General features: G+C 42.7%; 1 protein-coding gene across 3 annotated transcripts in view; it reads right to left on the bottom strand.

The window, feature by feature from the left end:
* Positions 1-16,013, bottom strand: part of LOC121497195 (mitochondrial intermediate peptidase) — a 175,600-nt gene extending 159,587 nt beyond the window's left edge. For all 3 annotated transcript variants that reach the window (XM_041766485.1, XM_041766483.1, XM_041766484.1), the window contains exons 1-4: positions 15,688-16,013; positions 12,552-12,725; positions 8,542-8,630; positions 5,561-5,647 (exon numbers count right to left, since the gene is read on the bottom strand). In XM_041766485.1, the coding sequence (XP_041622419.1) occupies positions 5,561-5,647; positions 8,542-8,630; positions 12,552-12,725; positions 15,688-15,876 (539 nt within the window). In that variant the 5' untranslated portion in view covers positions 15,877-16,013. The remainder of the gene's footprint in view (positions 1-5,560; positions 5,648-8,541; positions 8,631-12,551; positions 12,726-15,687) is intronic.
* Between the last annotated feature and the right edge of the window lie 4,293 nt (positions 16,014-20,306).

Below are 20,306 nucleotides of genomic sequence, written 5' to 3' on the forward strand. Positions count from 1 at the left end.
TTTTAGCCACCCACAATAAAAATGTTATTTTCTGTAAAAAAATAAAATAAATAAAATAAAATAAAATAACCCCTTCTCTCCTTCCTAATACCACTGTCCTAGTTCAGGCAGCAGTCCTCCTTCCCCTGATATACTGTAGCTAGCCCTACTGCATCACCTTCCTCCAGTCCTGCATCCCTACGGATGACCTTTCTCAAGGTCAGAATCCCTTGGCGTGATCAACCTAGCACCTCATGAAACACCTGTCCTCCACTGCGAGGTCTCTGAAGGCTGTCCTTCACTACTAACCAAATTAGGGGCCTCTACTATGGACTCCAATAGCATTTATGATTTCCACTTACCAAACTTAATTTAAAAAAAAAACATAGGGAGAACATAGAATGTTTTAAAAAGGTTGTACTGGAGCCGTATGATAGTCATGAAAAAAAAAAAAAAAGAAAGTCATGAATTGTAATGCTTGGGTTGTAAATGCTTTATAAGGAATTTAAGTATAATAAGCAAAGAGGGAACAAAGAATAACTTCAACCAATGTTTTAAAAAGTCAATATATGTACTGCAGAACATGAAAAATAATTATGACTAGCTTTACATGTAGGAGCTTATTCCTTTATTCATAGAGTACAAACCTGAGAACACCACCACGATAATTACTTATTTCAACTCCATCCAAATTCCAATAATTAAAAACATAAAACAGTGTGCACTTAGACAATTTTTCAAAGGCTCTACTGCATGAGATTTTCAGTTTTTCTTCCAACTAGTAGCAGCTACTTAGAATATTAAATTCTTTGATGCTATGCTGGAAGCTGAGTTTCTTGGCTAATGAGAATCATTTTCTTTCTCTTTAATCCTGCTACATGCTTGGAACCAATTTCAAATGTAACACCTCTTTCTGTCAATAATTTTTTTAAACTACTAGTTTTCTGGAATTAAGTTATCCAAATATTTGATCTACTCTCCTGGCTTTCTCTGACTTTTCATAAAGGGTATATTTATCTTCTTGATTATTGTGCCAGTATACCTTGAATGGACAGAATTAAAGTTCTTCTAAATTTCTGAAAATTCAATAGACCGCATTAATAATTTAGTCACTTACCTTCTTTCTTAAATAATGCAAAGCCCCTAAAATATCCCCATTATCTCTACCTCACAGTGATCTCCCATCCTGAACAGTCAACCTAAAACACATTCCACTCTGTCTCTTCTAGCAACAGTATTTTGTTTGATTTATTAAGAGGGGAAAAAAAACAACAGGCATTGATAAACGGGGATGAGAATGTATAAAGCAAGTTTATATTATATAAGTTCATTGTATAACAGCTTTGTGTAGAAATGTAGGGAAAAAGGAAAATCACTAATCTCACAAAAGATAACCACCACTAAAATTCTTATATTTCCCTCCAATCTGTTTATTTTTATTTTTTAAGGCTATGCAGAACATGTGAAATTAAATAACATAAAGTTAGAGAAGTTAGCACAGTGCCTAGCATATAGTAGATACTTGAAAAATGTTTGCAGAGTTTCTGAATGGATGTAAGAGGCACTTAATTCCCTCACACCAACTCCACTTGATGGAGGAGGGCCAGGTGGACTGGTGGGGGACACGCAACAGGACCGCATCCTGAGAAGCAGAGACAGCATCTGCAGTCTCATAAAGACACTGTCTCGGTGAAAATGTAGTTGTGGCTAACATCAACAACAATAAAGACCCTCCCTTGGCTTCCATCCAATCTACTTGAGTATGTTATACTACTTATTTAAAATAACTGGGAGCCAAGTAACAGACTTTTATCTTGCTTTTTCTCTTAAAATTAAACCACAAACATTGAACATTTCTTTTTAAAAATTTTTTTTCAATTTATTTATTTAAGAGAGTGAACAAGACCACAAGTTGGAGGGAAGGTCAGCAGGGGAGAGGGAGAAGCAGACTCCCTGTTGAGCAGGAAAAAAGCCCAATGCGGGCTCCATCTGAGGACCCTGGGATCATGACCCAAAGCGAAGGCAGACGTCCAAATGACTGAGCCACCCAGGCGCCCCTATCTCTTTAAATACTCTTCAGAAACATGGCTTTTAATGTTTGTAATATTTGGTCTTATGGACTAAAAATATTTTCATTTTTCCCATTCCTGTAATTCATGCTATGATAAAAGTCCCTGTTACATACATCTCTTTATTCTTGTTTCCTGAGAACACATTCCAAGAAACGAAACTGATCAAAAAGGTGTCCTCCATAAATATTTATCAATTTGCACTTAACTAGACAGGACCCATTATCCTAAGCCATTCAAACTACCCTTGCTCTGTTTCAACTTGGTTAAGTGATGGGCTCTTTGTTCTTTAAGGATGGCAGGGTCCTGTTCTTTGAATGACTATTATGTGCCAGTCACTGTCAAAGCATTTTACTTTCATTATTTCATTTAAACTTCATAAAAATCCTATGAAGTACTTTTTAACTCTTTTCTTACAGAGGAGAAAACAAGACCTGGAGAGCCAAGGAGCTAATATCCAACCAAAGTAGTCTAATAGTACAGGCCACATGTGCAGCCACTGCTTCACATTGATTACATGTATCACACTTATTACACTGTTCCAGGTTTCTTTTTTTTCTTTTTAAATATTTTATTATTTATTCATGAGAGAGAGAGAGAGAGAGAGAGAGAGAGAGAGGGAGAGAGAGGGAGAGGGAGAGGGAGAGGCAGACACAGGCAGAGGGAGAAGCAGGCTCCATACAGGGAGCCCGATGTGGAACTCGATCCCAGGACTCCAGGATCAGGCCCTGAGCTGAAGGCGGCACTAAACTGCTGAGCCACCCGGGCTGCCCTGTTCCAGATTTCTTGCCCATCTGTTGCTATTCCTTATTTTGTGAAAGGAGAGTTTCACAAAAAAAAAAAATCCTTTATCTAATTTTCTAAAAGGAAATACACGTTTGTTGATTTTTAGTAATCTGTAAGGACTCTTAACACAGTAAAGATATTAACCCTTTATTGTGTAACATTTGTCCCAGTATTCTGTATTCTGTATTCTGACTGTGAATGTGGAAAAGTTTCGATGTACCAAAGTTTGCAGTTTTCAGATAATCAAATCAATCTTTTGTGGTCAGACTTTGTTATCATGAGAAGACAGACTTCCCATATTCCAAGATTTTCAATACTTTTATGATTTCCTTTTTTAAAAAGATTTATAACTTTAAGTAATCTACTATTTTCTCCGAATAGCAGGGAATCTGGCCTAACATCATCTACTGAAAACCCTACTGATACTAAATGACACTTTTATCATATACTAAATAGAGTCTTATATATATTCGTGACTGAATTTCTCTCTTCTTCCATTGATCTAATTGACTATGCTGGTTTAAGTACAAGACTTTTAAATATAGCATTTTTGTAATATGTCTTACTATCTGGTACAAATCCCTTTTTAGTACTTTTCTCACCAGTTTTTTCCTGTCTTTTCAGCCACATTTATTGTCTATGACTTCAAAATCATTTAAAGTAAAACAGAAATATGTTCTTTATAGATTGTATTTCACTGAACTTATGGACCTAGTAGAAAACATCACTGAGCTTTCTTCTTATCTAAGACAATGTAAGTTTCTCCACTTAATTGTCTCTCATATTTAAACTTATGTGTGGGTGTTGAGGTTCTGCATGCTTTGCATTCCTGAGTTTATTTCAAGGTATATTACAGCTTCTGTTGCTCTTGTGACTGGGGTTTTCCCTCCATTATATTTTCTGAAGATGATGAGATTATGTTCCTTGCATATAAGAAAGCTCTTAATGGTTTTGGAAAAACCCAAGTAAAACAGGTTTCTTTATGGTTGGGCTTCTCACAGACTCTAATAAACTAAAACTCTTCAAGAGGAGACCATACATAAATGCAGGCCAAACTTAACTAATGGAACCCTTCTGGGAATACTTTTGAATAGCTCATAGAACTAGTATTTCAAGGAATTTATCAAAGAATAAGATGATGATCTACTACTCAATTTAAATCATTTCTTTTATATAGTAACTTGTTATGACAAGATAATTTATTAAATCTATAATTCTCTGGCTTATATGTACAATTTATAATTCTTGTCTCATACCTTACTGCACACAAGGTCCTCTCTGAGTGCTAGCCAACACTCGATGATACACAAGTGCCATGATATTTCAATAATTATTACTTTAAATTCTTGCTTTCCTCTACTTCCAAGTCTCCTTTCTAGAATACTGATACTCTCCCTTGCTCATTTTTTCCAAGGTAGTCATCATTTTGTCACTTTAAAGATCCTGTTGGTGTTTTTAGTAACATCTAGAAATGAGGATATATTCTGTTAGAACAAGTTCTTTGCACCTAAATAGTCTTCCAGTCCACTATACTTTTTCTGTTAAATATAGAAAAGTTGATCATTAGCAAAGTCAGGTTATGAATAACCTGCTATCTCTACTCAATGCCCATACCAATTGAGTATAAATCCAGCACAATGAGCAGGCATTCAACTTTGACTTGTTCTGTTAACAAAGACAGTGTTAAGCTCAAAGACAGTGTTAAGCTCAAAGACAGTGTTAAGTATGATAAAGACAAACTATTCTGACGGTATAACCAGCTTTCCTAGTATCCTGAGGCTCAGGATCAATGTAGTGAACTAAGATCAAACCTATACCTGCATACTAGAAGTCAGGTGAAAATAATCCCCCAAAGACAGCCTCATTGTATGATTTCTATGGCATGGTGCTTGTGTATCAGATTAACAGTGAGATCCCATATCAACTGATCCCTGCAGAACAGGGCTTCACATGGGAGTCATAAGCCACATAACAGAGATAGGGGAGAAGGAAGCAAGAGGGAGACTGAGGAATGAAAAGAAGTAAGTGTCCCATAAAATACAAAGTAGATGAGCAAATACAAACAGGTAAGAAAAAATATTAACCTCTGTGCTACAAGACAAGTAATATATAGGTGGGTTAGTGACAAACTTATAAAATCATTATAAATAAATAAGCTTGAGCAAAGAAACATGGTATCCAAAATCCTACATGAAATATTTTTATGCACTGACTTAGAAATTCAGCTTTTTCAATTCAGATCATAATAAATGCAATTGAATAAACCAAAGGAAACCATTTCAAGGATCATGACATCCAACCAGTCAATAAAATCAAATTGCTTCTATCTTCTGGTGGTATCAATTATAGAACTTCAAACATGAAGCTAAGTGTGATTGCCAACTGCGAATAGGAAGTCATTCCATTGTGAAGCCCCTACTACAGGCCAGGAACTGCTGCAGGTGCTGGGATGCAGCCCTGAACAAAATAGACCCAATGCCTGCCCTCCAAGAGGAAGAGAGATGTAATCAAATTAGCAAACAGATAATGCTGGAAATAAGGACTGAGAAGAAAAAACAAGCAGAGAAGGAGGAGACACCATTTGAGTGAAGTCCTAAAGAAAGTGCCAGAGTCATATAGTGACCTGGGAGCAATACTGCAGAGGGGGCTGTGAGTACAGTGACACTAGTTGTCCTTCCAATCTGCCTCAATAGTCACAACCATAATTAATGCAAAGGAATAAGTACCTGGTTTCTGGATCGAGGGACTCCACAAGTTTTTTATCAGCTAGCAATTTTTGCAAACTCTGATATAATTCCACATTTGTGTTCAACCTAGAAAAATTACAAATGAAAAAAATTAAACAATCTTCTAGCATCTTCTATTTAACTTTACATTAAGAGAACGGTGTCACATCCTAGCATACACACGCCCACAGGCCAAAGGTTTGGGGTTTTGTTTTGTTTCTTTATTTAGTATAGAAATAGTACAAACCACAGTTAGTACAGAAACAGGCAGTCCCTCAAGCAAAGTGTCAGGGTACTAAGTGTTGTGAAAGGTAAAAGGATAAATGTAAAGCCACGGTCAACAGCTGGAACTAGAAAAGCAGACAGGAGAGAGGCGAGGGGGAGGAATTTAGTAGCTGGTGAGCTGAGTGATCTGAGCCTACTGCCACTGAGAATTCATTCAGAGCAACATGCTGATGGCCATTTGTTTGTTTAATAAAAAGGGAATGAAGATGGGAGGAAGCATGAACACAAAGATTGTGCAGTTCCAAAGTGAAGAGCCTAGAACATGGGTGACCTTTGCCCACCTGGGCCACAGTGGCAGGCTCACATGGCCACACAGTGAGGAAAGCTCAAGGACGCAGGCTTCAGGGCCACACACTAGAGTTACAACACCAGCCCTACTACTACTTGGTGACCTCGGGCAAAGATTTGAACTCCTCCAGCTTGTTAGACTGCAGGTCACCCTGAGGGTTAAATGAGATGCTCCCGCCATGAATGAAGAAATAGTAGTTATGATTAAGTGGCCTTGCCAGCCTGCTCTCAGCCCCCCAACTGAGTACTGCCCTCAACCCAAGCCACAGTCCCACTACCAGGTCCTGAGTTCTTTCTTCTTTCCTGGATGCCAGAAAGCCCTGCCACTCTCGGAACTAAATAGTGACTTGGTTTCAGACATAATGTGATCCCTGCCCAGTAGATCTCCAGGGAAGGGAGGCTGTAAGAACTGTCTGCCCATTCTGACTCAGGAACTCAAGGATGGCCAGGTTCCCTAATGAGTCAAAAACCTACAGCTCTGTAGAAATTGAAGAGTTTCTGTTGCTATGGCTCTCGTGGACCACCCCAAAGACCAAGGGCACTGAGGCAGTCACCACCAGTGGGAAAATGTTCAACAAGAAGGGCAGGCACACCACCTCTCCTGCACCCAGGCAGCAATCCCAGGAAACTGGAAGAAAATCAATGTGGGCCCCCACCACCTCCAGGATGGCTCATTCAACAAGCTACTACATACATGTCAAAAGGACAGGCATTCTGACACGGCCTGTGCTGTATCCTCTTCAGAAGTTTCAGCACATCTCCCGCATTATGTTTTATGTCATAAGATCCTGAGATAAACTCTCTATTTTAGTCTATGGCTGGCATCAACTATAAACAAACACACCTAACCTTAGGCTTTTATTTCCACTACTGGGGAACAAATCAATTCTACACACACACCTGAAATCATCCTATTTCTCAAAGATCAACTCCAGTAGTTAAGGCATGATTCAGTTAGACTCAAGAGGAAAAGGAGTCCTGGTGCTCAGGGAGAACCAAGAGCAAAGCACGGGTGAAGGCCATTAGTTCTGTGCCCTGACCCACTTGCAGGCCCTCGACGGGCCTCAGGGCAGCCGGTGGTGTGGCAAAGAAGGAGAGAACTGAAACACTCTCCAGGATGAAGTGAAGACCTTGCACAGATACTCTTGACAACCATTTGCTACCAATTATGGTCTCCTTGTTGTCCTGCTGCAAAATTAAGAACCCACATGCATCAGACCAGAGCTGTATCTCAGCTCAGGCCCGATACAGTGTTCAAGGTGCCTCAGGCAGGCACCCCAGCAGCTCATACTCATTTCTTGGGGCTCCTCCCTGGGCAGTGCTGTCCCTCCCAAGGAGGCCACAATTGCAGTCCCTTCCTCATGCTCAGTGTCTGGAGTGTGCAGGGACCTGTTTTATCTCAGTCAACGAGTAGATTTTCAATGGCTCCAAGAGAACGTACATGTATTGTCCCAAAGAGAGCAAATGATGCTCAGTGGGGGTGAAGCAGCAGTAGCACCTCCTGAAGCATCAGGTCAAAACCAGAGAAGCCACCGCACTCTGTCACCACACACCTCCTCCAACTTCTGGCTTGTGAAAAAGCCCTCCGATGTTTTCCAGTGGTATGTTCATGCCCAGCGAGCCCCTGCCATGCTCACTCGCTTTCGACAGTGTCTGGCATGGCCTCATGCACTTAAGTGCCTTTGAATATGGCACTGTCCACCTCAAAGTCATTTTCACAAGCACTTTCAAGCTCTTGGTAAAGGCTTAAAATATTTAAATCAACCCCAAGATTGCTTGAAAATAACTCATTTCATCAAAGCCCCAGCCTGCCTCAGCCCTCCCAGACAGTTTTATGATCTCCTTAGACAACCTCCCCACCCCAGATTCAAGGGACCACAAGGCTACTTTGCAGAGACAGTGTTGGCCTCTTACCTAGAGCCCACAGCCATCAATGCAATAGCAGTTTCATTATAGGATAATCAAGAAATTCCAACTTGCCACTGAGATACTAAAAAACTCTTACTATAAATAATTAAATAAATAAATAAATAAATAAATAAATAACTCTTACTTAATGTAAATAATAATGAGAGTGGATGTTTGCTACATGCCTGATACCACCAGAAGCACTTTATTATCTCATTTTCCTCACAGTACATCTAAGAGGCAAATCACATTATTACTTCACTTGCAGACAAGGAAAAGAACAGATAAGTAAGCTGATGAATAGCCAGTCACAGTGCTGGTGCCAAGGAGACCACAGTGGCCTGCCCCAGGGCCCCCCTCGTCCCCAGCACCCTGGGCACTGTGCAGGGTAGCACACCATCCCCTAACCTGCAGGGAGGAGCCCTAGAGACAAATTTCCTAAAGCAAAAATCAACAAAACCACATCACCCAAGATTGTAATGAAAGGGAACAGAACATACTTTTCTACCATGGTGCCAATACTTCTACAAGCTTCTTCCGCCGCCTCTCTGAATGCGGGCTCAGGGTGAGCAATTTTCACAAAATCGGCCTAATAAAGAAGAAAGACAAAACCAAGAGGGAATTTGATGGAAAGCTTTCTTCCAAGATCTGAGGGTAAAAATGAAAACCTGTGCTTTCAAGTGTGCCATTTGGCTTGACATAGGCATTTCCATTACTGAAATTTTCCTAAACTAGAAGGGCAAAGCAGCTACTTTCTGAACATTTATTAATTCTGTTATTCCTTAGAATCGAGTGGGTTTCATTCCAAAGAAAATACTTGCACTAACTTTATTTTAGAAGTCTTTCTCCTTCAAAAATAAACACCAAGTGAATTCCTCCTAATTCTACAGTCCAAAAAAGCAGAATTTTATTTCAAATATTCTAAAACTGTTGGCAATATGGTCTTCACATGTCAACCTGGCTCCAGAGAACAACTATAGAGGCTTTTTTTCAACTGACAGCATAGTTTCAAGACTGATTTAACTACATTCTAGCCTTTGTACAGAAAACAAAGGCACATTCTCTCTTTATAGGCCTTTTAATAAATATGAATTCCCAGTCTCAGCTTAAATGACTCATGACTAATAGTGGTGCAGTGGCTGCTATCCTGACTTAAGCATTACGCTGAGCTAGAATTATTTTTACTCTTTTAATGAAATTATGTAAAGCTAGATTTTAGTTTTCATGTTAATTGTAGCATACTGCAAAAGAAAAACCCAAGGGAACTACACATTCTTCAGTCTTCAAGAAAACATGTGTGACTATAATATGAAATAAAATCACCACAAGATAAAATTTCCTAATTTTATTAAACATTTTTAATATAAAAACATTTAAATCCACAGTTTTATACATTTGATATAACAATGACATTAGTACTTGAAAAATGAGCCATGTAAAATTTACAATTTGTATAAATTACTAATGTACATGTTGCAGAATTTACAATCAATATTTATTTCAAAATGCTGGCATATATTTTAAAATTCATTTGTGGGGCGCCTGGGTGGTTTAGTCGGTGAAGGGTCTGCCTTCAGCTCAGGTTATAATGTCGGGATCCTCAGATAGAACCCCACGTGGGAGGGGATCCCTGGGTGGCTCAGCGGTTTAGCGCCTGCCTCCGACCCAGGACATGATTCTGGAGTCCCGGGATCGAGCCCCACGTGAGGCTCCCTGCATGGAGCCTGCTTCTCCCTCTGCCTGTGTCTCTGCCTTTCTCTCTCTGTGTCTCTCTGTGTCTCTCGTGAATAAATTTTTAAAAATATTTAAAAAAAAAAGAACCCCACGTGGGTTCTGCTTCTCCCTCTCCCTCTGCCCCTCCCCCCACTGAGCACCCCTGCTCTCTCACTCTGTCTCTCAAATGAATGAATAAAATCTTTTCAAAAAATTCTTTATAAATAGTGATAGCAATTGTATTAAAAAAGAAAAAGAAAGCAAAACCAAATGATCATTTGGTGGGAAATAACAGTTTATGAAGCCCTTGCCTTATTACAGTATTGATCTTACTGGCAGGTAAAGTCTTAAAAATTCAGAAGGAAAACGGTTCTTTGAATTTTTTACCCAAAGATTTCCACATAGAGATCACATTTAGAACTTTTTAAATGAGATTTTACTATACCTCATAAATACTAAAAACTTCCAAAATAGGACAAGCTATGGGGCAGAGTTAAAATCTCTTTAGAGAGGAGCAAAAAGCAAAAATGTAAGGAAAAAAAAAAATCCTAGAACACTACTTAATTAAAATGGAGGCTAAGACAACAAATAAACCACCAACAAAGTCAATACTTGACTGCACGTAAGTGAAACTCCCTGACAAATATTTTCCTTTTCAGATTTCAGTGACACAAGTAAGCAAAGGTATGAGGCATCCTCGGGCAGTGCATGTCCCGTGTCCTCAGTCGTTCAGTGTTCAGTACCTGCACACTTCAGAACAAAACTAAGATCCTATAAAACCAAGAAGTGACAAAAAGGAGTCTGCAACACACCTCACTTCACTCTTGGGAAAAACCCTTTAAAACACTATCAGTTTCCTTAAAATAGGGTGGGGGTTGCTTGGGGGGGCTCAGTCAGTTAAGCATCTGCCTTCAGCTCAGGTCATAACTCAAGGGTCCTGGGATGGAGCCCCACTGAGCAGAAAGCCCGCTTCTTCCTCTTCCTCTCCCTCTGCCCATACCTCCCACTAGTTCGTGCTCTCTCATGCTCTGTCTCAAATAAATAAATAAAATCTTAAAAAATAAATTTCTCTTAAAATGGGGGCGCCCACAGTGACAGTATGACCATCTAAAAGGTATTTCTGCTCAATTCAGGTGTATGGGAGGGGAAGAATGTTCCAAACGGGGGAAAAAAAAAGATGGGGAGGTGTTATGCTAGGTGAAAGAAGTCATTCCCAAAGGGCAAATGATTCTGTTTACCTGATGTTTTAGAAGAGACAAACTATAGGGATGGAGAACAGATGGGTAGTTGCCAGAGCTAAGAAGGGAGAGCTGGGTCTGACTGTACAGGGGCTTTTCTGGGGCAATGGAATAGTTCTGTACCTTAATTGTGGTGGTGGCCACATGAATACATGAGTTAAAATTCATAGAACTGTATCATCCCCCAAAAGGAGTCAATTATACAGTAGGATCATTTTAAAAATAAATAAATACTTTTTAAAAAGATGGGGATGCTGACTTTCTAACCTCTCCAGGTACAGATGGCCTATTCATCTGACCTAAGCAGCCAGCCAGCCTGTAAAAGGTACAGAACAGCAGGTGAGGACATGAATTCTTCAGCCAAAATGCCTGGACTCTGAGCTCAGTTCCACCATTTACTGACTAGGTATATCACTTAACCTCTTACAGCCTTTCTTTCCTCATCTGAAAATGGGAGATATACTAAGAAGGTTAATTTAGTTAATCCAAACAAACCTCTTACCAGAATCTAGTGCCTCATAAGATCTAAAAAAATAAAAAAAAAGTTAACATCAGAATATAAACTCCAGGCAGCCCCGGTGGCGCAGCGGTTTAGCGCCGCCTGCAGCCCAGGGCGTGACCCTGGAGACCCTGGATCGAGTCCCACGTCAGGCTCTCTATATGATGCCTGCTTCTCCCTCTGCCTGTGTCTCTGCCTCTCTCTCTCTCTCTCTCTGTCTCTGTGAATAAATAAATAAAAAATCTTTAAAAAAAAAAAATATATAAACTCCATGAGGTCAGAGATTGCACCTGTCATGACTTCATTCCCAATGCCTAGAAGAGTGCTTGGCACATGGTGGGGACTCAATATTGAATGAGTGTGAAGATATACAGTCCCATACCAAATAGACAAGATCAAGAGGGTCCACAATTTTGGATTATGTGCACTACAAAAATTCCTTCACTGACATGACTAAAGCAAAGGTGGCTCTTTTGGGCAGCTAAAAAAAATCATGCCTTCTACGTCGACAATGGGCTTCTTAACGAAAAGACCCTATGTACGTTGTCTATTCCAGTTTCAAAATGTGAAAAAAGAAAGTCTATAATACAGGTTCATATCCAAACAGTTTTCATTGGAAAAAGACATTCCTGAAAAGGTTTATAAGCAGTGGCTTTTCTTAAGATTTATTATAAATGTACAGGTAAATGTCATATTAAAATTCTGGTAGAAGTTTTCATGAATGAAGAATCTTTGTCAAATGAAGACTCTTTGCCAAATGAGTGAGTAGTCATTCTTTTATTATATATCACATATGTATTTTTTTAACTATACATATTAAAGTACAGATTCTACATATCACCTTTTCCTATACATTTTTCCCATACCTAATGACTTACTCCCACTATAACAAATTATACTCAACAGCTCTCAAATAGGTCAGATGTTGTTAGTATACATGCCAAAGTGAGCATCAGATGCTCTGAGCTCTATAGTCTGTAACAGTAAACCTAATAAACTTTACTCAAATTTTAACAGCTTGACAGAGAGGTAGCTTCAAGGCTCACATCAAGCATCTTACCAAGTCAGCCACTCTGCACAAGGAATCGGAGAGCTCGTCAAAAATGAGCACGGTCTGGGGCCCAGGCGGCATGGAACACACGCGCTCCACCAGCAAGTCTGCCTTTCTCAGGGCATTTTCTTGTGCAATCCGAAATCCTTCTGGTGCACTGAGCTCGGGAACTCCAAAAAGACCCTGCAATCCAGAGAACATTTCCAATTTGTAATGAAGAATAGGATTTTTTCATATTAAGTCCTCTTTTCATAAAGGAAATCTTGGTTTTCATTGGTATATCATGTAATACCTGTGATCACAGACACCACGTTCACATTCCCCACACTGTTCCACATAAATTAGACTACAAATATTTTAAGGACGGAATTGGTCTTTCCTTTTTAATTATTTCATAAAAAACAAAAACAGAATGGTATAGGTTCAAAATCCAGCTCAGCCACTATTATAGAACCTACCTCATCAAGTGGTTAAAATGATTAAATGAGATGATACATGTTTGAAAAACATTTTAACAGTGTGGGGCACACAGAAAGCATTTAATAGATGGTAGCTATAATCACCAAGAGTTGTGTGATCTTGGTTGGCCAAGTTCTCTCTCCTCCTGGGCTTAATTTTCCCATCAGGCACAATGAGGATGACAATACATATCTCACAGCATGGATACAAGTACCAGGTTAGAAAGTATATATAATGTCTTTTAGGGATGCTGCTGGCCATCCAGTCAGGTCCAGTTCACAGTACCAAGTATTCCACAACTATAAGGTAGGGAGGATGAGCTGATTTTTGAGCACACAGATATTTCTGAAAGATTTCATAAACATGTTAAAACCAACTCTTAGGTGGAAAGCAGCAAATTTTATATGTTCCCAAAAATATTTTAATATACTGATAAACACAAAAATCACTAACCCTCAAGAAGGCAGGTAAAAAACACGAAGCATTTACTATGCATTTACTGCATGTAAGAAGTGAACTATGTGCTTTATATAGGTCCTCTCATTTAAATCACATAACCCTAGTGTAGGAAACACCATCCTCCATTTACAGATGAGAAAACAGTTTAAAAAAAACAAAAACATGTTTGAGGTCATTAATGGTGGGAAAGAAAGAACTTGAGCTTGCTTCATACATCTCTAAATCCCACACTTTCTCCCTACTTCTGTATTGCAATTTATCTGTTTGAAAGTCTTCTCTCCTGAGAAGGCAGAAGATCCTAGAGGTAGGAATCCTGTTCATCATTTAAACTAGCTGCCCAGCATAGTGCCTACCACATGGAGAAACTCATGAATGAAACAAATTAAAGGGTCCAGTGCTTAATCCCGTAGATTAACTTTGGAGATGACTAACATGTTGATTTTCTAAATTAGCAAGAGATACAATTTTCAGGACTAAGAAGGCCCACCGTTTCTGCAAGAAGGGATGCATGAAATTAAACTCTTGCCAAAATGATTAAGAAGTTGAAGAAAAAAAAGACACTGCAGGCAGAGCAGAATCGGGACCAAAAATAAATTAGATTCTTTCCACTGATTTAATTTGATTCAAGTACAGGCTGTTTTTCATTTCCCAGCACACATGCCTATACTGCTCTGGGGAATTCTACACCTCAGACTACTAGTTACAGTAATGACAAAAAATTACATAAACCTTTAGGGGTGTTTGTTGTTCTTGTTTAATCAAAAACAATTCACATATCTGATACCAGTGTCTAAAATCATGATAAGCAAAAGAAAAAAAAATAAAGCTAAAATTAGCTATATTTCATCCGTCCATAATCAAGCTTACTCTTTCATCCTTCTACTCAGTACCTATAGATAGTTGCTCTCCTCCTCACAGCAATTATGTCAAAACCATACTATGTTATTTAACCGTATGGGAGTTGGTGGAGCCAATTCCGTATGAAAGTATTTTTTAAAACAAAGCTAATGACAGAGCTCAAATAAGAAAACACATCATTAGGCTCTAATGGTGTGACCATGTCCAAGACTGCTTATAAGAGGGGCAGTGTTAGAAATAAGCGAGAAATTAAAAAGGCAAAAATAAAAGTAATAACCTCAAGTGGGTAAAATCCACAAATGCAAAGGAGAACAGGCACCAGGCAAGTCCCTTCGAAGCCTGCCTTCCTGCCACCTTTACTTCAGTCACTCAGTCCACACCGAGCGCCTAGGGAATGCCAGACAGCACGCTGGGTGTGTGGGCACAGAAATAAATGGGAACCGAATGAAGAATTCGGCCAGTGACTTCCCAGGGAGGGGGGGGGGGCAATCAAGGTGGTCAACGCCATCAACGCCACTGCAGGGCAGGAAATCACTGTTCTCACCACTTCTGCGCCTGCGTGCCTGGGTGGCTCAGGGCGCCGTCGCGGGGTCCTGTTATCGGCCCGCATCGGGTCCGCCGCAGGGGAGCCTACTTCTCCCTCTGCCTGGGTCTCTGCCTGTCTCTCAGGAATACAATCTTAAAAAAAAAAAAAAAAACAGGGCATCCCCAGTGGCGCAGCGGTTTGGCGCCGCCTGCAGCCCAGGGCGCGATCCTGGAGACCCTGGATCGAGTCCCACGTCGGGCTCCCTGCATGGAGCCTGCTTCTCCCTCTGCCTGTGTCTCTGCCTCTCTCTCTGTGTCTCTATGAATAAATAAATAAAATCTTAAAAAACAAACAAACAAACAAAAAAAAAGTTCTGTGTTTTATAACAAGAGCCCAAAGCTTGGCAAAACATTAAGGACCCTATTTCGAGAATCAAAGAACCGAGTCATCACAGGCCTCCCGGATGCCACCGCGAGGTCCAGGGCGAGCCCCCCCCCCCCCCCCCCCAGGGCACAGGTGCGCGGCGGCGGGGGCCGCTCGGAGCGAGGGCGGGGCGGGGGCGGGGGCGGGGGCAGGACCCTCCCCTCCCGGCCGGACGCGCCGCCTCCAACAGGAGGAACTGACGCGGGGAGCGCAGCGGCGGCGCCGAGGAGACGGGTCCCGGGCGCAGCTCGGGCCGCACCCCGAAGGCCGCCCGCCCCGCAGGAGCAGCTGAGCCGCAGGGTCGCCGAGAGCGCGCCCGGGCCCCTGCCGTCCGAGGTGGTTCGCTGCCCGGCCCTTCCCACGCCAAACCACCCGCCCGACCCCGCCGGCCACGCGGGGAGCCCCTCCCGCACCGCTCACCCGGCGCTCGCCGAGCAGGTCCAGGCGGCGGCCCTGGGGCTTGACGTTGAAGGCGGCGCCCACCGGGGACCAGCTGGTGCTGACCGCTCGGGCCCGGCGCCCAGCCCCCAGGCCGCCCGGGCCCGGCCGCCCCCGCCACCCAGCCGCCGCCGCGGGCCCGAGCCCTCGCAGCCTCCGCGCGCACAGCATCCTGACCCCGCCGCAGGCCCGCCCCTGAGCCTCAGCCCCGCCGCGAGCGCGCGCGCCGCGTTTCCAAGGCAGCGGCCCACGCGGCGGCAGCGGACGCCGGCGCTTCCGGTCGGGGCTCGCGGTCCCTCGCGGGAGCACGTCGGCGTCCAGAGGGCAAGAGCGTGGCCCCGCCGCCCGGCCGCCGAGCGCCGCGGTCGTGCGCCCCCGCGTGCCCGGAGTGAGGAACGGCCGAGGGTGCCCCTGCTCCCCACGTGACCGGAGCGGGCGGGCCGTGTGGCTGCGGCTGCAGGTGAGCTCCTGCGGGCGCCCCCGCGGCTCCGTGAACTACCCGAGCGCCTGCCGCCCGCCCGCGCGGGCGACGCTCCTGCTCTGCAGGGGTCCTGCGCTGTGCGGGCGTGCGGCGCCCACTGACTTACCTGCAGCGAGCCTCCATCGGCTGCGCCTTGTACATGTTTTTCTTTTTGTTTTAAAGATTTATTTGTTTTTATTTATGAGAGAGAGATAGAGGCAGAGACACAGGAGGAGGGAGAAGCAGGCTCCATGCAGGGAGCCCGACGCGGGACTCGATCCTGAGACTCCAGGATCGCGCCCTGGGCTGAAGGCGGGCGCCAAACCGCGGAGCCACCCAGGGACCCCTGCCTTGTACAATTTGTGATGATAATCGACAATATACATTTGCAGAGGGAGGATTGCACCAAACTTCACTCAACCACGAGGGAGTGAGAGGGTTTGGGGGCAGGGGGTGCCTGGGTGGCTCAGTGCTTGAGCGTCTGTCTTCAGCTCAGGTCGTGACCCCAGAGTCCAGGGATCGAGTCCCACATCAGCCTCTCTCAGGGAGTCCTCTCCTCCCTCTGCCTATGTCTCTCTCTCTGTCTCTCATGAATAAATAAATAGAATCTTTAAAAAAAAAAAAAAAAAACATTGGGGGGCAGAAGGCGAAGAGGAAATTGTGATTTGGGGCTTCAGATGGCGAGTGTGGAAAAGGGTGGGGCCTCATCCCCCTAGATGAACGGGAAGCAGCCACAGCTGGAGTGGGGTGGGGGGTGGGGTTCTCCTCGGGGAGGGAGGCTCAGCCTTGCTCCGCTTCAGCATCCTCCTGTGCAGAGAGGGACTCTTGCAAGGCGCCTGCTCCTTTACCTCCCTGAAGTGCATGCAGGTTAAGTGAAAGGGTTTGGTCACAGTAAGGTGTTTCTTTTGAGAGGTTCTGTAGGTGGAGAGGGAAGAAAATCAGTAGTTGGAGAAGGGACAGAGGGGACATGAGGCTGCCACAGTGACCCTCACATTTTGCCTGGCGCTCTCATTCCACGCACCTGCGGCTTCTTGGTCTCTCAGGGTGAACGGGGTGCTGCTGAATGGCAAACCCATATGGGATGGGCCCCTTGAGAATTGACCCTTCTGCAGAAGAGAAGCCAGGTGTGTGGGTTCTGAGAAGACCACCCCCCACACACATAACACACATACACTAAGGAAGTAAGCAAGAGGGAGGCTGGCTACTGTCCTCCAAATACTGTTCTCCACCTCAGTTTTTGTTTTGTTCTTATAAAGCAGGCTCCACATCCACAGTGGAGCCCAATGCAGGTCCCAACTCACAACCCTGAGATCAAGACCTGAGCTGAGATCAAGAGTCCCATGCTTAACCTGCTGAGCCACCCAGCTGCCCTTCTCCACCTCGGTTTTATGCAGGAACTAGACCAAGTGATTCTGTTAAATCAGTATGAGTGCAGAGGGTATTGATGGCTGTGGTCTTCTGTGACCCCAGAAGGTTGATTCCTTTGCCTTGGGTGCCAGAAGTGTGACTTGTGCAGAGGAGCAAATAACCCAAGTGAACATTTTTGTTCCCAGGCAACGCATAGTCACGTTTTCTTAAACTCCTTTTTTAAGTCATTCCAGAGCTTTATCTCACCAGAGTATTTGGGCTTAGAGTAAATCTATGTTCATTTTAACATTGCCTGTTGGGTTTGAGGAGTCCTAAGAACCTTCTGGAAAGTTCCAGAGAGTCAGAAGTTAAAGCCAGGAGTGGTACATGCTTTCTATAGATAGCTTCTAATCCCGCCTCCCTCCTTCCTTTCCACCCTCCACACACACAGCAAAAAAGTTTGTTTTCAGTATAGCCTGGAAGGGAGAAAAAACCTAATTGATTGTATGATAAGTTGTGATTTCATTTTATACTGAATTTAGTGATTCATCAGTTGCACATAACACCCAGTGCTCGTTACATCATCACATGCCCTCAATGCCCATCACCTAGTTACCCCATCCCTCCATCCTCCTCCCCTTCAGCAACCTTCAGTTTGTTTCCTATGTCTACTAATTTTTGTATGTTTGTTTTTAAAGATTTTATTTATTTGCCAGAGAGACAGAGCCAGGGAGCACAAGAAAGGCAAATGGCACAGGGAGAGGAAGAAGCAGGCTCCCCACTGAGCAGAGAGCCCAATGTCTGGGTATGGGGCTCGATCCCAGGACCCTGGGATCATGACCTGAGTTGAAAGTAGATGCTTAACTGACTGTGCCACCCAGGTGCCCCTCTACTGATTCTTTAATCAAAGATTTAAAATGATTTAAAATCCCCAAATCCCCACTTCCATGGTAATATCATATTCTTGGTCACTGGCTGGGTCTTAGGGCAGCTGTCCCACATGATAGACCTAATGCCTATATAGCAGACCCTTACAAAGATGTCAGATGTGACATGTAAAAAAGAAATTTCATCAAAATATTTGACAAAAATGCTTACTTTGTCGTATTTTCTTTCTTTTTTTTTTTTTTTTTTTTTGTCGTATTTTCTTAAAAGGTGTTTCAAATCTGAGAGCCTTCCTTTAGCCCAGAATGGTTGTCATACAAGGATACCTAACCATTGTAATGCAACATTTAAGCCTAAAAGTGTCCTCAGGGGTTGATGACTTATCCTAAATTACCAAGGTTTCTGGTGTTTCAGAGAGACTTGGCATAGTTAGACTTTTAAAAACTGCAGTCCACAAACAAAGGGTTGCAGAAGGGGGAATGGGGTAACTGGGTGTTGGGCACTAAGGAGATGAGCATTGGGTGTTATACTATATGTTGGCAAATTGAATTTAAATAAAATATATTAAAAATAAATAAAAATAAAAACTGCAGTCCAGGTTCGTAGACAACCAATGAACAATACCCCCAAGTGGCAGATTAGACACGCTCCACCCCTGCCAGTCAACTTCATCTTCTTGAAATCCTTTAAGATATGTTTTATATCTCATCTTCTGTATTTGACCTAAAAAAATAATTTCAGAAAAGCTTCTATCCTATGTAGCATCATAAATGTGTTTTTTCTTTATGTCTATCTCAACCTATAAAGTTGTATTCCTAAGTAGAAAGGAGTTTGTACTGTTCAGTCCATAACAAAACCAGGCTTTACACTGGGGAGAAATAGCTTAGATTATTACAATTTGAGAAAGCCACAGAAGCAAAAAAATGAGGCCACTGTGGCTCAATAAATAGAGTGATCAGTCACACTACAGCTGAGCGGAAGTAGGGCAGCAAGGGAGACATTAGGGTTGGGATGTAAAATTGAAGAGGACCCTCAGTGTCCGGGTCATGTGCCTGCAATGTCAGCACCTGGAAGGGAGCCTCTCCTTCTCTGCTGCACCCTGGGGGCCTCACTTGCTTCACCCCAGTCCTGGCTCTGTTCTAGAAGAAACAAACTAAGGAAGGCCATTAAAATGCCTGCAAGCAAAGTATTTCTGTACATTTCCAGAATTTTCCATAACCATTGAGTAATTTTTCAATATTTCATTTACAGCAGTGCTGCTCATAATTGTAATTCAGAAAAATCCCATTTTTCCCAGGGAACAAAGATATCATCACGTCAGTGTTGACTCCGTTGGCGTACGGAAAGAATGGCTCTAAGTCCCAATTTCTAGAGGCGCCCCTGTCAGGCAAACTGGCCCCAGACTGTGATTTGGAAAATAGCATAGCTTGAATATGCATTGAGCTTGCATCCTTCTGCTTCTTTATTAGTTGCTTTTAACTCATAGAAAAGTATATTGAGTTAACTTAGGCATATGTGATACTTCCAGAATTTTAGAGGTGTGGGACCATATGAAGTTATTCCATTCCAGCACTACTGTATGATAGACTAGAGCACAGAAAAGCTAAATAACGTATCCACTTCAAATTCTTTTGTCATGGCTGGAACCACAACTCATACATCTCTACTCTTAGTCTTGGGCATTTTCCACTACAATCGTGCTTTCCCTCTCCTTGGGCCTTAGACTACTTAATATTCTTTTAGACAAGAGCAGTAGTAACAATGACAATAACAACAAAAACCCTGCATCATTCTGGCTCAAGTGACACAATAGTTCAGGAATATCTCTAGTATCTCTGTCTTCAGGAACAGCTGGATTTAGGGCTCTAAACAATGCCATGGGAACTGGGTCTTCTCCAGCCTTGTTTGA

The sequence above is a fragment of the Vulpes lagopus genome, chromosome 8 (assembly GCF_018345385.1).
Source record: "Vulpes lagopus strain Blue_001 chromosome 8, ASM1834538v1, whole genome shotgun sequence".
NCBI classification, from domain to species: Eukaryota; Metazoa; Chordata; class Mammalia; order Carnivora; family Canidae; genus Vulpes; species Vulpes lagopus.